Source organism: Chlamydotis macqueenii, chromosome 2 (assembly GCF_036417535.1).
Source record: "Chlamydotis macqueenii isolate bChlMac1 chromosome 2, bChlMac1.mat, whole genome shotgun sequence".
In the NCBI taxonomy this organism is placed as follows: Eukaryota; Metazoa; Chordata; class Aves; order Otidiformes; family Otididae; genus Chlamydotis; species Chlamydotis macqueenii.
This window is the reverse complement of record NC_141557.1, coordinates 5,690,872-5,710,614: the sequence shown is the minus strand read 5'-3', so window position 1 is coordinate 5,710,614 and position 19,743 is coordinate 5,690,872. Positions and strand designations below refer to the sequence as shown.

Here is a 19,743-nt window from a genome sequence, read left to right as displayed (position 1 = left end):
ACAAATAAATTTGAGAAAATCAGACAAGTGGTTCATCTGCTTCTTTTGGAGCAGCTAATTCGCCCATTCACTCCCTTCTGCAGCTCAGTTGCAGTGATTTGGTTCTCAAAGGACCAAAAAGAAAATGTAAATTGAAGTAAAAAGTGAGCTGAAAAAATGATAGCATGTTACTCTGCCAATTCAGAGTGGCAGGGTGTGTAAGCAACAGGCTAGGAGAAGATCATCTGTTAAACTCGCTAAAAATACAGTACCGGGTTCTCATAATCCACATTGGGAAATGACTTTGAAGAAAAGAATGGGGAATGGGGAAGAGTTTTATTCATTGAGAACACTAAAAGACAAACAATTTCCTAGAGTCAATTAATAACTAAACCAACTGAAGCGTGAAGCAACTTTTTTTTTTTTTCTACAAAACCAACATTTAAATGTGGGTTAAGAAGACAAAAACCTTTAGGTCAGTAAGAAGGCTCTGGTGTGGATTTGCTGGGGATAAGGGGAATCCCAGGGACCCGTGGTCCCTTTCCCCCATAGCGCTGTTTTATGCCATATGTGCTCTGGATGTGTGGCAGGGGAGAAGAAGCCCCATTACCCAGCCCACCTGTGTCTGCCTCTACAATCTGTCATTATACTGACAAACTCCACCATTAAAAAGCCTACATTTGGGGGTTACATACTAACTTAGCTTCCATAGCTCCTGCTCCAAGGGGGATTTTTGCATGGAGAAGAGGATTTAGCTTAGTTTCTATTTCTCTCTCTTTGGTATTAATTAGATATCACACCATAAAGTATGTATTTCTAACAAGTGGGAACACATTTCAAACTGTTAATGATGCTCCAAACTGCTTCAGTGAACTCATCGTGCAAACTTGTTCCCATCAGGAAGACCCCTACTTATACTTGTGACAATACTCAGCCCTCATCCAGCCCTTCTAGTCTTCAGAAGCTCCTAAAAACAGTAACTGCAATTATAAATTCCTGGAAGCCTATACAATACTTGGTGAGTCCTGCTAGTCCCATTTTACAGACGGAGAAACCAGAAAAGAAAAGCGATGTCACTCGACTTAACCCACAGTGAGCACAGTTTCAGGGTTGGGCTATGACTTAGGAACTAGTGGTTTCCAGTTTTGTGCTTAGATAAATAAACCAGGCCTTCCTCTTCTCTTGAAGCTAATCTGTGAAAAATGAGTGCCTTCCCTTTAAGAGGCTTCCAAGCTTGTATGCAAAGAGGAATTTATGACCTACAATTTATGTAAAGAACTTCCTTTTCATAAATCAATTTAGTAAAGCTCTGGAGAAGCTTCCAAAGGCTCTGATCCAGCAGTGCACTTAGACGTGTCCATAACTTCAAACAAGTAAATCGTCCCGTTGAAGTGCTTTCCTGGACTGGGGCCAAAGAAAAAACAGTTCTCCCCTGAGTCAAGGTTCAGATGTAAAATGGGGAAAAATAATTTATCCAAAGTTTAATAAGTTACACAGTCATGGCAGAGCTCTGCCAGCCTTCCACATTAATGCCTCAAGCTAATAAGAAATGGCCTCACGGAGATAATTGCCTCCTTATTGATAGGCTGTGATGAAATGTCAAACCTCATCTGGACGATGCAGTAGTGGTGGCTTTTCCTGAATTTGGCAGATCCCACATCCAGGCAATGTGAAACTTCGGAGGGGACATGCCTGGTTCTAGCAACACTCCTGAGGGATGAGCTCCCTTTTGTTCAACTATTACTCACTTTTAAGGATTATCCTCATAGGAAGACTAAGCATTGCAATATTTCAAGGATTTGGAGTATTTTGTGAGGTTTTCAAAATCACTTTGAGAAGAGGACTATTCACACTTTCTTCTGGACTCCTTCAGTGGTAAATACTTGGGAGATGAGACTGAACATACTGTTACATGCTGCTGGCAGCCTTGCTGGGAAACTACGCCAAGGGCAGCTTCTCTAATCTGCTGAAAGACTTGTGTGTCGAGGTCATGTGTGGAGCAGTCAGGGGTAACCGGACCTCGTGCTAGCTGGGAGTGTGGAACAAGATGTTAAATGCTAAAAGAAAGAGCAAGTTCCTAGGGACAAGACAGGAATGTGACTCAAATTAGCAGGGTGACACCTCTGAGTAACGACACGAAGCGATCTTCTTGTCTTTGGCATGCTGGTTCCCGGGGATGCAGTTACATATCACGTCTGCAGACCTCCTTTGAGGTTCGCCTAGGGTTGTTACTCAGAATCAGAGTGACAGCTGTCATTTTGCAAAAGCAAAGCTGCCAGACCTAACAGCCCGTTCATATGCATTACAAAATCCAACAGAGTAAGCACTGTGGTTCCAAAATGATACTTACATCTACAATTAGGAAGTCCAGCCAGCACCAGGCATTGGTGAAATACTTCTTGAACCCGTAAGCCACCCATTTCAGGAGCATTTCCAAGACAAAGATGTAAGTGAATATTTTGTCAGCATATTCCAGCATGGTTTTTATGTTTTTTCGATCTTCGAGGTAAATATCTTCAAAAGCCTGGAAGAACAAAAGATTGATTAAAAACTTCTAAGCCGTGTTGGAAAGCATCAGTTCCGCACTGCAAGTCTGTTGTATTATTTGATGGGGTATCATGTTTGGTGTGTGGTTTCTGATGTATTTTAACACTACCATCAGAATGATTGCACAGGCACAAATAGGGCTGACCCCAACCTAACAGAGATCTGCGCAGCTTTCCCTTAAAATGGACACGTGCTTAGCTCTCTCTCTTGCCAGCCTCTACTGGCAGTACTGACTAGACATCCTTCGAGTGTGAGAGGAGCTCAAGCACCCTAAATTTGGGAGTGTGAACCTGTGAGCGGGGTGCCACCACAAGCTGCTCAATGGCATCCTGCCTCAGCTCCCATTGGCCGTGCCACTGCTATTGGGGCACCTCAGATGTCCCAGGGCACAGGATGGCTGTCTTTAGGAGGCCAAATCCAACTCTCACATTTAGTCAAATATGTCTTATTTCCAACAACGACAAATTGGGTTATTATCTTGCTTATGCCTGTGTTATAGAGTACCAGAGCTTCCTGGCTTCTGTTCAGCCATCACATTTTAGGTAGCTACAACTATCTGCCTCAAGAAACGCTCATTATTATTCACTTAACAGAACAATTATGTTTTAAAGGTCAAGGTATCTACCTACCCATCTCATCTGTCTCTCTATCTAACATCATGCAGGGCATCATCAAAGCACTTTCAGTATCTGTATCAAGTACAAGCAACTTAATAACCCCTTTAAAATATTTAAGATATAAACCAATACGCCTACTAAATTAAAACAAGTAAAATTGTCCCACAATTTGGCTTTCACTTCAGAATGTATGTCAAATAAAATGCAGGATCCTAGTGTCAGGGTTGCATATATACAGCCCATTTTGGGGCTTTTAAGTCGAGTGGTGGTTACGGTCTGCTTCCCCCTCTACGTCCGTGACTGCCGTTACACAAGCTGCTCCCACGGCCCTGCAACCCGGATAACCCAAGCTTTGATACATCCCTCTCATCTCATCGTGCGACCCAGAGCACTTGGCAGCAAGAAACAACATTATTTGAGAGGGTCTGTGCTGATCACCTGAATTATCTGCATTTACATATTTCAAGACCTGTAGCTACTTTCTGAAGAACTTCAAAAAGTTAGCAAACACCCAGCGCCTGGAGATAGAAGAAGTGTGTTACTTGTCACTCAAGCAGTCACACTGCTCTTTTGCCTGCCAGGGAACAGTAATTAAACTGACAAGAAAGCTTTGGCAGCCTTGTCCATTTGTCCCCACACTTTGGGGTGACGTTTTGACTGCAAAGTGGATCTCCTATCTTGCCTTCAAAAATGATATTTCAAGGGTGTGAAAGAGCTGTTGGAGAAAGCCACAGAAAACAATAAGCAGAGAGACTGGCGTTTATCTCTTCTTGTAGGGGCTCACTCACTTTGTCAGATGACTTGCTGTACTTTGCAATTACTGCAAAAATAACAACAAACTATTTAAAGTTATTTCCTCCTCTCCTTCCTTTGCTCCCCCTATTTTCTGCTAACTTGGCAAAAAGTGCATTGTGTTTTGTCTACTAAAAGCACGCTGTGAGTCGGGAAGCAGCTTAATAAGGGATGAAAAATACACTACCTGATGCCTCAGGTGCACTGTACTTCTGCAAGAGCTATGGATGTTACCCAAATAACAAAACTCAAAATTGCTTTGCAATTTTTTCATGGACACAACGGGTGAAATCTTTGCAATATAGAACATCGTTAAGGGCTATTTGCTGTGCTTTGCTTGGTGTGTTAAAAAAGAGTTAAATAGGATACCTGCGGTGTTATCCACAATTATTACTAAAACACAGAGTCCCAGTTTGGGCGTTTATGGCTTAAATGCATAAGAAAAGTTTTTGGGTCACTTGCAGTAAGCTACAGATATATTCTGATGGTTTAACTGCCACTCAAATACATACTGGCTTTTAAAATCCCTTAAGAAGTTAGCATGTCCCAGGGATGTAGCCAGATGAGCTCAGTTTTTGGAAGAGCTCAGCCCAGAATAACAGAAGAAATAAGTTTTGTGCTCCCTCCAGCATCTCCAGTCCAAACACTGAAGCACAGTGCTGATATGTGCAAGAATGCAGCACGATCTGCCCTTATACAGAACTGCATTCTCTAAATTGAAAATCACAAAAAAGTAAATGAATGCTTGCAATGAAACTTAAATGAGATTTATATTGCAGCATTCAGTATTTGAGGCACTTTTAATTACGTATGTAAGGAAGCATATTCATCTAAAGTGTGTTATGGCAAGCGACATGCCCCCTTTAAAATGTGTTAAAAAATTAACATGCTGATTCTCAAGCTGGTGCAAAAACTGTCAGATTCCATTGATTTCAGCAAAGCTATGACAATTTTCAGCAGTCTGCTATTTACCCGAGTTTTTCAGCCTCTTACTTTTTATAATAAAATAAAATCCCCTGGGTGAAATTTCAGCCCATCCTTGGTGGACCTGGAGAACAGTCCATCCCTTTCCTTTTTACATCAACATTTACGTATTTCTGTCTCCTTGTCACCCTGCAGAGACTTTTTTTTGAACTATATAAGCCCAATACTTGTGTGTTTTCCTCTTTTTTTTAGGCCACTGATAATTTGTGCTGCTCTCCTCTGGAATTTCTTCAATTAGCCCATGTCTTTCCCAAAGTGCAATGCCCAGAGCTGAAGCCAGTGCTCCAGCTGAGGCCTCCTTGATGCCAACTGGAGTGGAAGGACATGCTTATTTATACAGCCCAGTGGGGTGTTCGGCTTTTGTGCAGTGCTGTGATGTAGTTTACTCTACCCTGTCTGTTGCCTGTTCTCTCTCCAGCTCTTTTCAGTAAATCTGCTACCTTACCAGTCATCCTGCATCATGTCCTTCTGCCTGTGATTACAACAGACGAGGTGAAGCAGGCACCTTTCTAAGATGATGTTCCTCTTACTATTTGAGACAGAATCATCCGTTTGGCTGAAGTTAATCCTAACCTCCAGAAAAAACACTGGTAACCTGCCCACACATGGCACTGGCTGCAAATTCAGTATGTGTATTTCTTAATCCGTCACAGAGAAGATCAGTGACCACCAGACTTGGACAACTCTTGATATAACCCTTTGCTCTACACCTGGGTAAAAACTCAGGAGAAAGTCCACCAGCTTCAGTGACATTCCTGATGCAGGTAAATGACCCACATAAATACACGTGCACTGGATGGGAGCTTAAAGCAATGGCCTTAGACAGAGGTGCTTAACTCTTTTGTCTGAGTGAGTCTTGTGGGGACTGGAGGAGGGAAGGAAAAGGTGAGGATGAACAATTAGCACAGCAAGCTGGCCTGTAAGACCAAACTTTAGGAAACTGCACGCTGGCTGCTGTCGCTACACAGAGCCCAGAGCTGGTCATACAGAGATAATCCCGGTATGCAGTGGGGTCTCAGGAGGAGAGGATCCCTTATCGGAGTCCTGGGCAATGACATACCAGTCTCCACACATACACATTCATTTGGATGTAAGCAGGAGCTCTCTGTGCACGGAAGGTACAGCGGTTTAAGCCAAGGTGCATTCAAAACACGATAGGCACCCACTAGCTCCACGTGTAGCCCTGATTCAGTGCTCCCTGCAATTTTATGATTTTGCTCAAAATGTGCTAAAAAAAAAAAAAAACCAAACAAAAAAAAACCCATCCCTGGAGCGAAATACAAGCCTCCAGATGCAAACTACCATGGAGCAGTTATAGGACACCGAAATAGTAATTCTGGGATATTTCCTCACACAGACTTCCTTAAGGATGTGCTTTTCAAAACATGTACACATTATAGCTTTATGTTATAACAGAAGAAAGTTCCCTACCATATAGAAAAGGGAGATGAAGTCAGAAAAGCAGAAGACTTGTTTTACTCCCAAACATGCTTTGCTTTGAGGGATGAGTAGGGCTCATAAGATCTTAGAGACAGCTAATGGGAGGACACCTTCTCTGAGACCCGTGCCCACTTTCAACCAGCTAGGAAATCCTGTTACATTTACCAGGGCTCCACTGCTCAGCAGGATCATGAATATGATGAATGTTTCAAACCAATTGTGTTCGACGATTCTGTAGCAGGTTTTCCGCAGCCTCCACCAAATTTTGCCTGGAAATTTTGTGATGTCCACTGAACAGCATGGGAAGAACCGCACACAAACTGAAAAGGAGCAAAATGAAAACAAAGCCATTGTTAAAAAAAAAGCCCATTTAATTATTAAAGCTGCAATAAGTAGCTGCTAAACAAGATTTCTTCTAGCAATAAGCTGCTGCATGGAGTCTTTCCTCCTTAGTTTTTCCCACCAGCCTCTTCTCTGCCTTCCGTTTCCCCCTCACACTCCTCTATTCAAGAACATTCAAAATCACTTAAAATGTACCTCAGTGATTTATCCCAAGGATTTTTATGATACAGAGTATGTTTTCCATGAGTCATCAGTGCCCTAGGTTGATCTCATTGAGCTGCTGAGATGGGGCAGCACTCCTGATCAGGACTAATGCCTCTAGTAGGGTATTACCAAGAGTTTCCACATCCTTCTGAATGGGGGAAGGGTATTTTCTTGGTACTATGATACCGCTTAGAATTACTGATTAAAAGTGGCAATCTGATGAAAGGGAGATGAAAGGAGGAGGTGCTGCAGTGCAGATGGGACTAACATGCTGAAGAGACTTGGACAGGAATAGCAGGAGCAGATTTTGATCTCCTGCACTTTCACAAGCTTAAGCGAGGCATTAGACCAACACTGGAAAGGTATTTAGGTGGTTAAATCCCCTTTGAAGTCAGCAAAAATTTAGATATCCAGTCTCTGTCCACAGCAGGTTCCCCACTGGTGCTTCAATCACACTTTCTGACCTTTGTGACAAATCCTGTGTGACAGTTAAATGCTGTCGTCGAAATGGGGACCACGCAGTGATTTCTGATAGGCAAAACCATGGCCTTTTTTAGTCTCCTTCGCAACACTCATTTGTTATAGCAAAAGGATATTGTCATTGGTAATGGACAGATCCATCTCTCCCATTTTTAAAAACACCATGTACATGGACTTGTGCTCGGTAAGAATTTAAAATTTTGTGAGAGGACACCCTGGTAGCCAGGACTTGACCTTTTCCAGGCTTGTCATTCAGCCGTAGGCCAGATAATTTCACTCAAATTTCACATTTGCTGATAAGAACGACCCTCAGAAACTACTTTATTGTCATAAAGCAAGCTTTTTACCCTACATTTAATCCATGTGTTGTGTAGAAGGGGATTTAGTTATAGACCTCTATCTGTCCCATCATGAGAAAAAAAAACCACAGGCCAACTGCTTCCGTAGCTGAAAGGTGGCCAAGGTCACTACCATGTCCTGAAGCATGCAACAACTGCTCAGAAGTGACATGAGAAGACATCTCGCTATGGTGATGTAATGCAATGTTATTGCAAGTAGAAATAATATTTAGGCAAGGAAGCTCAGGAAGGAAAGAGAGTGAGTGCCAAGGTTACACAGACAGCAGATGCTGTTAATTCAAGGTGGCATAACTGAGGCGCTTGAGCTGCATGTGATATGCAAGGAGATCAAGTGCAATTCCCAGGATGCTGGGATTCCCAAGCAGCTGAAGTAGGGCTGTGCTGGCAGCAGGCTCTGCCAGGAGCAAGATAGCTGCTAAGTCTGCTGTGGTCCTCCTGGCATTTTCTGTAAGTTTTTATTATCCCAGATCCCTGCTATGGAACAGCAGAACTGTAGGAAGTCGCTATCATGTTTCATACATGAACCACTCCCAGAGCTCCCCTTTCCCTCATTTCTGAGATGTTTGGTAGGTGTAGGCTCTTGGCTTTATGAGGTTTTGGTATAGGACTAACAGGACAGTAAACCATTTATGCAAAGATAATGGGACAGTTATGTGAGTCCTGCAGCACACAGACCCACACTCATTGCCAGTTTACCACCACATTCTGGAATTCAGAGAAATTCTAGGCTCGGTTGAAATACACTAAATCAATCAAACTATTTGAGAAGGACATAATGCTAGGAGAAGATAGAAGTGTAAGAACCAGCTCTCTGTCTTTTTGTAGGTCAGGTACAACTCCAGCAAAGGGAAGTTTTAGCCCTCTAAGCACTTCAATGCTAAATACCAAAGAATCATATGAAGGGATAAAAGGATATCATGTTAGTCACTAGTTTTTGCTAAAACCAGTCTGGCGCTCATAGATGGTAATGCGTGTGATTTGGGTATATTTTAGGAAGTGGGTACATGGAAGGGACTTCAGGCATGCAATACTGCATGGTACTAGGATCCCTGAGCTAACGTATGGCAGCTCTGCTTAGAGATGCCCATGCAGTATAATCCCACCATCATGACATCACAAAGGGGCCTGTTAGTTGCATCTCTTAGCTGGGCTGCCATATGTTTCAGTCTGGAAAAAAAACCCAACTTTTTCCTGACTTAAAATAGTTGCCCAGAAACTTTCCCCTCTCTTCTCCTAAGCTACTTTCTAGACAGACACTTGGCTTTCTAGTCTCTTAGTCGAATGCCTAGGCTCAGCTCGTAACAGGTATGACATGCTCTGTCACACTCTTACAGAGTAGAAATGCTCTGTAAGTACAGTTGGAAAAGGTGAGGATCTTCCAGGAAGTGGTTGTCCCCACTGTAAGATAGTTGGATGAATCATTCCCTGGAGGAGTCTGCCTTTGCCCTTCCACTACACAAGGAGCCTACACCATCATCTGAGCCCAGGAATGGCTAAAGTTAGGGGATCGCTTTCAAATTAAACACTAAAGAGCAGGGTGCCACAAGATCTAAAGTCACTCAATTTGAGATAAAAAGTACCTACAAAATGGTAAAAACAGGCTATTGCTGATTCAGTCAGCTTCCATCTGATAATCTACAGGAACAGAGAGGTATATTTAAAGACAGAAAGCCAGCTAGGACCACTAATCTTTTTTTTTTATACTCTTTGATGGCTTTCATGCAATTCCAATCTGAAAAAAAAGTCCTAGTTACTGACAGTAATACCTTGAAAAATCCAAAATAGCTTCTCAGATGAGTCAGCCCAAAATCACAGCACTATTAAATCTCATGCGTTTGATTGGGCTCAATTCAGAAATGTTTAGACCAGATTCTGATACAATTACTAATGTCAAGTAGCACTTCCGTGAATAATCATGCTGGCTGCAACTCAGATGAAATGCTATTTTTAAGTACTCATAAATCAAAGAGAAAAAAAAAGAAAACTGAAAGAAAAAAAAAAAGAAAACTGACCACAAACAGGTCTTTTAATGAATTAGTAAAATTCTATTTCCATTTCAAGTTTTCTGATTTCCCTCACTGACCGCTATTTCGTGTCTGTGCTTTTCTGGACTCTCTCACAATGCTGGTAGCCTGCTGTTCTGGTGACTTTGACCCAAGCTTAAATGCTGGGTTAGAAACTTCACATAACCCAACAAAAAACTTTACCTGACTTCGGTCAGTGTTCCAACAGGATTTTTCCCCTCATTTTTATGAAATCAAAATATCAAAAACATTCCAATGTGTCTAAGGCATGGCCTAGTGAGGGTCTGAGCAATCGTAACCCCAACGGGCTTCTCCAACAGCGCAAGTGGTCAGCAGAGCCCAGCTTCATGTTTTGAAAGCTGTTTACTTTATCCACACCAAGAAGACTATTCATTAACACCTTTTAGCACAGCAAGTGTCAAGGCAGGAATAATACCTTTGGCATTTCTTATAGCAGCATTACTCATACTGCCTTGTCTAACAGATTTGCGCTATTCACCTGAAATCAATGCTCGTAGGGAACGGGTTGTGCAGAAGAAGCTGACCACCTTGTGATTTAGTCAGGACTTAGTTTTGCCACCCTAATGCACGTTGGGCTACCTCTTTTGTGACAGCAAACAGACTCATTTCCACCATGGCCCTTGGGCTGTATGATACTGCTCAACTGAAACCCAGAACAGCAGAAGAAGTCCCCCCAAAGGGTCGAGTTATTGCTGGTGAATCAGTGAAGCTGTACTGAGCTGCATTGGCGGTCAACTTGTCCAAGGACAATGTCTGTTTTCAATTCACATTACACATAATTTCTCAAGAAATGGAGACATATTTACGAAAAAACCTTTCCAAATGCATAGGTATACCATGATATTTAGTTTTTGGTTTTTTTTTTTCATAACAAGGGAATCTTTCCCTTCAGTCACTGGGGTGTCTTATGGCACAATCACAAACTGCAGATTAAAATGTGTCCTAAACCACACTCTCCACTGCAAGTATGACAGAGAAAGCTCTTACTTAAGCACCTGCCACAATGATAAACAAGCTATCAGAAAAAAAAAAAAAAAGCAAAAAGGCAGGAGAAATTTAATTTGCAATGCATTTTGTGTAAATATTCTTTTGGTTTCACATTCACATTTTCTAGCCTGGTGCATTGTAATCATGGAGCTGTTGGACTTGATTGCATTACCTTGGTGCACTGTAAAAAACCCATCTCTCTCTAAATGTGGGAGCTATACTGCAAAAACTTTCTCCTGCACGCATGACAGCCAAGCCTATTGATTTCAGACTTATGAGTAAGGACTTTGCAAATCCACTGCCTGTTCACACCAACATACACATTAAAATTTACATAAAATTATTAGATAAGTTTTGGCTGAATTGTGCTGGTGATTCTCTTCAGTAAAGCCAGAAGACCAACTAATTTCTTCTACACTGTGGTCCAGTACGTCTCATACCTTGTGTTCAAAGCGCAGTAATTTTGAGGCTACTTTTACACAAAAGTTCCCAATTGCTGGGACATTCATTTTCAGAACAAAATAATGTTTTGCTTATCTTTGAATGCTGGTTACAGGATTCCTTGGTTCGACACAGAGAAAATACAGCTTCCTCAGTATAAACTCAAGCAGGCAGGTATTCCTAACAAGGTTTTAATATATATATATATCTGCCAAGCTGAGTTTTTAATGCCTAGCCTGGCTTAGCTGTGTATGCTCAAGCAAGAAAGTAAATTTTGCTGTAGTCCCTTCGTAAGACCCCAGCTGACTCCCCATGCATGGAGGGAACACGATCCCTGCAGATCCTCCTTACTGAACCCCTTTCTTATCCTCTGGCCCCACTAACCCATTGGCACGCATGGCTGGGTGTTATACTCTGCACATGGAGATACACATGGAGATCTGAGTCTTTTCTCATGTTCTATAACGGGGTGCTGTCTTCCAAGGGCTTTGCAAGGGTACATTTCTTGTTTCTCTGCTGCTACGCTCCTCAAAACAGATCCTCTCAGAAGCCACTACATATAATGGTGTTATGCCTTGAATAAAGGCAGTGGGCAAGGAGTAGGGGATGGATGAGTTGAAATCTAGAGGTCCTGTCCAACCTGAATTAATTTAATACTGTACATGTGATAGGACTGTAAGAGTTTTCTGACAGCTGAAAATTGTATATAACAAAATACCTTTCCTGACAGAAAAAAAAAATGCTGCATCTCAGATACAGAAGAAATAGAAGGCTAGAAGAAAAAGACACCCTAAAACTTGTTTGTGTTCTGTGATTTTTCCCTAGGATGACAATTAACACTTTTTTTTTTAGGCTTAATTTGGTTTTGCTTAGCTTTTGAATATCATCTGGTGGCAGTCCCCATAGCTCAGTTTCGATTTGCTCAGTTTAATGGTCTGTTTGAGCTCCGCTTTGCATTTTTATTTCTAAATGACCGCTAACCGTGGTTGGGGAGACTGTGATGCAGATCCCACCATTAATCAGAGTAACTTCACTGTAGCACATGGCATTTTCCAGCTGCGATTATTGCCTCTACATGGTCACATGAAAAGCGGGTTGCGGGCGTCCTTGGTGTCACGAGTTGCAATCAACCGCGCATTGAGCAAGGTAGCTCATTCTCGCACGACCATCTGACGATACTCTTTTGAAACCATTGCCAGTAGGCTGTGCCCGGGGAATTACGCTTGAGGACTTGGTGAAAACTTTCTCCTATTAGGGTCTGGGAGAGAGGAGCGTGCTGGGGCCAGGGGGCTCTCTTTGGATGACCTTCTGTGAGACACAGAAGAGAATGTCCAAACAGATAGCAATTTTTGATGCAGAGAACACATACCAATGGAGGTAACAAGACTGAGTGTTGCAAGGCATCCGGAGGAAAAAATACCCAAATAGCTGGCATTGCCTAGATGTTGCTTTCCCATCAACTCACAACAAGAATGATCTCTCCATTTCTATCAGGTTTTTCCCAGCAATACTTGCTAGCTGCCAGAGCTGTGACCCTACCTTGGCTTTGCATTTCCCGACCGAAGAATATTCCCCATTGACCCTAATCAAAGCTATTTTGAGATGATAACAAATTAACAAGTCTCCCCAAGAAAAATGACCTATGGCTTATCTGGGTCACCCAACTCCCGGAAAACTGTGACCTCAGCAAACTTTCAGCAACTATTTCAAGAACATGCATTATCTTCGTTGCCTTTGTTATCTGAAAAAGGGGGGTGAATTCGGAACATATTTGTTCAGGACACAACCTATGCTGGATGTATTTAGAAACGCCATAGTTTGAATTTAGATAGCTGGTGAGCTAACAAGGTAAGAACTTAACCCTTCCCCTCTCGCTCTTCGTCTTCATCTCACATAATCTTCTTTCACAAATATTAGCTGGTCATTCTCCCAAATATACTACATATTGTTGCATCTCTTTATTACAAGCCAGTAAAGGCAACACTAGATAATCTTGCCCAGTGCATGCCCTTCAATACTTTCATTTCAGTATTTTATAACCTTGTCATATCTTAGCTAACTAGACTGTTCTTTGTTGACTTGCTTGTTTTTTAACGAGACGGAAATGTTAACTGCATGAGGTTTAACTGCAGTGGTAGGTTTGGGTAAAAATATTGGGAGGTATTCAACAGCAGATTATAGGAAAACACTTTGTTCCTCTGCATAAATAAAACTAAATATTAATGTAATTGCAGTAAGAATAATTTGAACTTTCAGTTTATGGCCCTTTGACTTGATATGAGTGAACATCCACATGTCAAGTTCATGCATTTTTGCCAGATCCATGAGGAATATGATCACATTTAGCCTGCACTGAAGCCTCCAGAAAATCCGTATGAATACGTGCTGCACAGGAAAGCAGAGCAGATATGTTTGGGAGGACATTGCCTGCAACTGCATCCTCAGTGCCCCTGGACATCCTGCACCAGGCCAAGGGCTGGGAGCAGGTTCTCCTTCAGTTCCCATTCAGAGCTCAAGGCTCAGCTAGCTGTACCCTGGGAAAAGAGGATAAAACCTTGGGTTGAACAGGGACTGATGAGGAAGTAGGAGAGATGAGGAATAACAGGCAAAAGGCAGGAGCAAGGATGCTCAGGGGGAAGGGAGCAGGAGCCAGCAGGGTGGATATATCCCAGGACAAGCTTGGGCTTCAGCCCACAATGCCTTCCTTTCTACATTCCTCTGCTGCCACAATGATGACTGGGCTTTGAAACTGGCTTAAAGCTTCCAATGATCCATCGAGAAGAGCACCGCTTGCCATTGTTACCCCGCATCCCGTTGACAGCAGCGAAGATCCGACAAACTGGGTTGGTACTGACATGGTCCTGCATGATGGAGTTTCAGGCAGTTCTGGTTATTTTAAGACCGAGCAAATAACAGAGTGCTACTGCTCTGGGAATGAATCAGAGCTTGGCAGTGAACAAAGTGATCGGTTGTGTAATGTCCATTTTATTTCTTTTAAAAACTGAAAGGTGACCATGGCCAACCACAGTTTCATGGTGTGGCATCTGACTATCACCAGTCTTACGGCATTAGCTCGTTTAAGAAATTATAATGTAATTTCTCATGTTGCAGGGCACAACACAGAGCGCTGCTCACTAGCCTCATTAAGAAATATATTGTGAAAGAATGAAAACACCAGATCTAATTCCTAAATGTTATTATATGGGCCAGAACAGTTACAGCATAGTACCATGCTTTCTTCCGTCAAACACATTAGTTTTTGGCTACTGCTTTTAAGCAGAGCTGCCAAAAAAATATTTAGATCCTAGGGACATTTGTAAGCCCTGCAGGGTTCCCTTACCTCATTCAATCATCTTTCTCACACATATAGGGATGCACATTTTTGCTGACTTCAGGGGCATTCATATACCCGGCAAATCATCTCTGTCTGATCCCATCTGAGCAGCTCTGGTTTTATTTATAATAATCCTTGAATTTTCAAGGGAATATACTCACGTTCAGCTAACCATATATACCCTAATGCAGACTTAAAGGAAAACGAGGATTCTGACTGAGATAATATTTGGAATAGAACTCACTCTGAGAAGAAATAACTTAGGATGTTATTTACCTTATAGATTGACTTTAAAATAGTTCTGATGTAGCTGGGTTTTAAACTCGTGTTCTGGAGCATGTTGTTTGTTAAAAATTAATAAAATGCTGACTTATTTGTGTATTAAAAGTAGTTATGTACGTAATGTTATCCAAAATAATTAAGTAAAATACTCTATACAAAGCACATCCCTAGTCAGATGAAAGTTACTGGACATGCCAATCTTAATGTCTTTTAAAATAAGTGGAAGAGAGTCCCTGGGACTCAGGAACTCTGCCTATATACATTTAAGAAACAGGAACATTCTGATCTGGATAGTTCTCTACCAAATTTGATCATGAACACATATTGGAAGGCAAAAATCTTCATTAGCCAAGTTAGAAAAAATCAACATATTAAAAAAAACTCTCTATGGCATATCTTAACGAGAAGAGCCTAGCACGTTAGAAACTGCACAGCCATTTAGAGCATGCTTTTGGCTTATCTCACATTGGAAATTCAAAGACTAATGTTAATAAGTCATTCTGAGTGTGTTTTTGGAGCATTACATTATCTACAGGAGGGAGGTAGATTTAGATTGGATATTAGGAAAAAATTTTTTACAATGAGGGTTGTAGAACACTGGCCCAGGTTGCCCAGAGAGGTGGTGGAAGCCCCATCCCTGGAAACATTTCAGGCCAGGTTGGACGGGGCTCTGAGCAACCTGATCTGGTTGGAGATGTCCCTGCTTCTTGCAGGGTGGTTGGACTCGATGACCTTTGAAGGTCCCTTCCAACTCTAACCATTCTATGATTCCATGATTCTAAGAAATTAAGTGCATTCAGTGAAATACTATTGCAAGCAGCCAGAGCAACGTGGTGTGAAGGTGGAGAAACATTCACTAAGAGAAGAGAAGGTTTCTTGCCTCAGCATTGCAGTGAAATACGCAGACCCTTACCTTCAGGGAAGCAATCTTCAGGCTCCATCAGCTCCTCAGCAAACTCAGGGATCTGCTCCAGCAGCTCTGCAGGATTTGTCAAATCCACTGTGCTGCCTTCAGAAAGACTGATTTCATCAAGCTTGTTGTCAACAAGAGCAAAGATGAGGAAAACAAATTGATCAATTGCCCCAAAGGAAGTAGCTGAATTTTTACTCCACCAACCAACACCCCAGCTAAAGCCACCACATCAGAGACAAGACATCGCCATGCACTTCACACGGTGCCCACTCCTTGAGTGATAGCTCTGCCTACACCGTGGTGAGCTAACATCAACAAAAACAACAACAAAAAGTTAACACGTAAAGCTTACTTTTTAAAATAAAAGGAGAAACAAACCATAGAAAGATGGTGAAGAGCCACTGAGTATTAACAGTAGGTGGAGGCTTGGAACAACTGAACCACTCAAGATCTTAAGGTCCTGAAGGCTAATATCTTCAGATGGTGGGGACCAGAAGTGGGACCTAGCTCCTGAAATCTGAAGGATGAATTTGAGAACCTGTGTTGGGTTCCTGTCTCTGGGGCCTCATTCCTGAGGCTTCTCATCCACAGCTGATGGGTGAAATCTGCACCTTATCCGTTGGGACCATGCTCTGCTCCCTGCTGCCATGGCTTCTCCTCCGAGATAAGCAGAAGTCCCTCTGTAACCAGGGTCTGGGCGCACAATGCCACAGGCATGCATGTGTGAGTGGGCTCTTCCACCTGCATTATCCCAGGCCTAACTTGTTCCCACCATGTGATATGGCCCCTCGCCTTTTGGTCACACACCAAGGTGACCATCTCAAGGTGATGTAGGAGAAGAGACACATGGCTTTTGAAAGCCTGTCAGAGGGTCTATCTCTTGCCCGAAATATTTGACACCACTGTCTTAGGCATGTTGTTTAAATTCAGCATTTCTCAAATCCTCGTCTGCAAAACGGGGACAAGAATATTCCTGCTCCCTGAAGCATTGGTTGTCTTATCTATTTAGAGCAGGAACTCTCAAGTAGATCTGGGTAAAAATTTCTGGGGAATAGATTATTTTCACAAATTGTTTTAAAGGTTATGCAAGAAATTGGGTTAAATACAGCAAAAGAACTTGATAAAAATCTTATGCTGTAGTTGGAATTTTGTCTGAATTTACTATTAAAAGAGATATGATACATGACTAAATAAGCCACCCAAATATGAAATAGAAATTTCATTTCAGGTCAAAACTTTCTTTTAACAGAATCAAACATTTTCTTTAGAAGAAAACAGGATTTCCCCCCCCCCCCATTTTTATTTTACTAGTCAAAATAAAACATTTCTGTTTTGTGTTAAATCAAAATTCTATTTTTCTTGATTATTCAGCTTCACCACTAAAGGGAAGCAACACCAAAGCTGGTATCTTCTATGGGTCACATCAATGCAAAATAGCCAGAAGCAGAGCCAAGAGAGGTAGGTTATTTGTTAACTGTCTTATTCTGCTCTCTGAGTGTCTACTGAAATCTTTTTGTGCTTTATCTTGCAATAGTATTGTCTCCATTTAAAAAAATGAGGACAATAACACTTACCCATGCTTTTAAACAAGCTGTGAGATAGTTATATAAGAGATGGCACGTACACATAAAATATTATTTTCATGAGGAGGACGATGATGGAGTTAGAGAATAGGTACAGCTTTACATATTTATTATTAATGTGAAAATAGGCCCTCTGTTTTCCAGTATACACAGTCAATGCAAAATTTATAGCTGAATTCAGAGAAATGCTGAACCTGGGGTAAAATGGGCAAGCCTGAACATCCCAGCAACGCTTGCCAGAAGAGATAGAAGCTACTTGTTTGCAATTAGCTGCAGCATCCAGAAGGTCACAGTCTTGGCTAGGGATTTTAACGCCCTACTCAAAAGGACTGTAAACAATCAAGAAGAGAACAGAAAGCACTGGTCAAAGACATGGATAAAGCTTCTAAAAAAATCCATATTCAGAATGCAGCTGTCGTGGAGAGCCCATTTTCTATAGACTACCAACGGTATATGATGGTGGAAAAAATGTCATACTAAGTTTTAGCACAGTCAGAACTTTCTGGTGGTGTTCATTAGGGAGTGTGTTTAGTCATTATCTTCCTGTTATGAAGACGTCAAAACACAGATCACTGAAATAGTCCCAAATCATATACAGCTGTAGGAGGTAGAAAATAAGAGTTCCAATGAGAAAAGAAGCCTTGTTGGGTATAATTCTTACCAATAGACAGAAATCAAAGAAAACTGTGAGAACAACGTCAGCTCAGTATCATTATCAATGAGAGAGCTGTATTTAGCAGAAGCAGGTTAGGAAATTCACAGAACACAATACAGTGCAATTATAACAGACTACAAGGAAAACATCTTAAAGAATCAAGAATTCTTGAGAGTTATTTATCAGGAGGAACTTTCAGAAAATATTAGAATCCATCAGTGTCAAAGGGAGATGGGGAACATGCAAGACAAAACAGACAGGATTTCTTCTGGAAAGCCTTCAAAGAAGAAGAGGCAGCAAACATGGATTCAGAAAACACTAGACAAAGGATTGAGGGTCTGGCCTGGGACTACAAAATGAAGGAACCAGAAGGAATAGAGGAGGGAAAGATTAGGAAAGCGTGTAGGAAAAGAAGCAAAGGTTAATCTCTGCCAGAAAGGTTAAAGGGATTAAGAAGGTTTTCATGAACTCAGTAATGGAAAGAAAAGAGCTAGAGACATAATAAGAGTTGATGAGGGAGATGTAACTCATCAAAATTCAGTTGCCTGAGAAAATAAACTCTTTTTAAAGAAATCCAACAAGGTGATCAATAAAAAGAGAGGGGAGACCCTGTCAGAATTAATAGAAATGTAAGTAGAGAAATATCTAGAAAGCCTGAAACATATGCAAATCAGCAGATCCAGGCAAGGTACATTGTAGGGCATAAAGGAATCTGAGACACGGAGTTAACACACCATTAGCAATCAATAGCGAATGCTCATGGAAAACTGGAAACAGCCCAAGAGAGCAGCAGTAAGTAAACACAACACTAAGCTTAGAGAAGAGGAAAAGGGAATAATCATGGGAATCACAGATCACTAAACACTTGCTGTAGCCTATGATTAAAGTAAATTAAATAAAGACTCAGAGGAGAAAAGGAGAGTGCTTTCTCAGCGTGAAACATCATAGAGACATAAAGGCACTGAGGTGGTTCTCCTGTCTGCTACGGGTACTGTGCACATCTAGGGTGCAAAGAGGCCAAAAGATAGCAAAAAGGTCAAATACAGAATCTCCTCTTTCTTTCTTGGAATAAGTGAGTGGAGGAGGTGTACCAGGCAGAGACGACGGGATCCACCAGAAGCCCCTTTGGGGGACCTCCCACTAGTGCATAAATTCATGGTGCAGAGAGTAGTTTTTAATGTATTTCTAGGTGGAGTGGCTGTTTTAAATACCCAGACAGGGCTTCCACACCTACCGCTTGTGTCTGTAATAGTGGCAAATTGATCTGAATGTTTTTTTTTTTTCAAAAAACCTTTAGCAGTGAGATGTTGAAATCTCTTTGAAAGTTGATGTTTGCTTAAGGCTGAACTCTCTTATCTCTCTTCCCCTCTCCCTCATACCTCTGAGATCACAGCCTTAATCGACTAAATTGATGTATGTTATATAAACCTTAAGAAAAGATCTAGATGTCTACTATAGAAAAGTCTACTTTTGAAATAAATTGCAATTGGCTTGGATTCACCCATTGCTGTGTGAAGAAAAGTCATCCTAAGGACCCAAATATAACACAAACTTTGTCTTCAGAGGAGGAGATCTGCAGGGATTAGACTCAGCACTATCTTCACTGAAGAGATAGAAGAGGTACTGACCGATATAATCCTCACGGTAGCTGGTAACATTCAACTGGAGAGAGTATTGAAACCGAGGAAGCAGAAAGGAAGAGAGAAGTAAAACATGGAGAGAATACAGAAAAATGAGACTTGACTCAAAAAAGTACAAA

At 41.6% G+C, this 19,743-nt stretch overlaps 1 protein-coding gene across 2 annotated transcripts in view; it reads right to left on the bottom strand.

Moving 5' to 3' along the window:
- LOC104486892 (sodium channel protein type 5 subunit alpha-like) overlaps window positions 1–19,743 on the bottom strand; it is a 176,026-nt gene that overhangs the window by 32,099 nt on the left and 124,184 nt on the right. For both annotated transcript variants that reach the window (XM_086741777.1, XM_086741776.1), the window contains exons 18-20: window positions 15,747–15,867; window positions 6,525–6,679; window positions 2,330–2,503 (exon numbers count right to left, since the gene is read on the bottom strand). In XM_086741777.1, coding sequence (XP_086597903.1) covers window positions 2,330–2,503; window positions 6,525–6,679; window positions 15,747–15,867 — 450 coding nt within the window. The remainder of the gene's footprint in view (window positions 1–2,329; window positions 2,504–6,524; window positions 6,680–15,746; window positions 15,868–19,743) is intronic.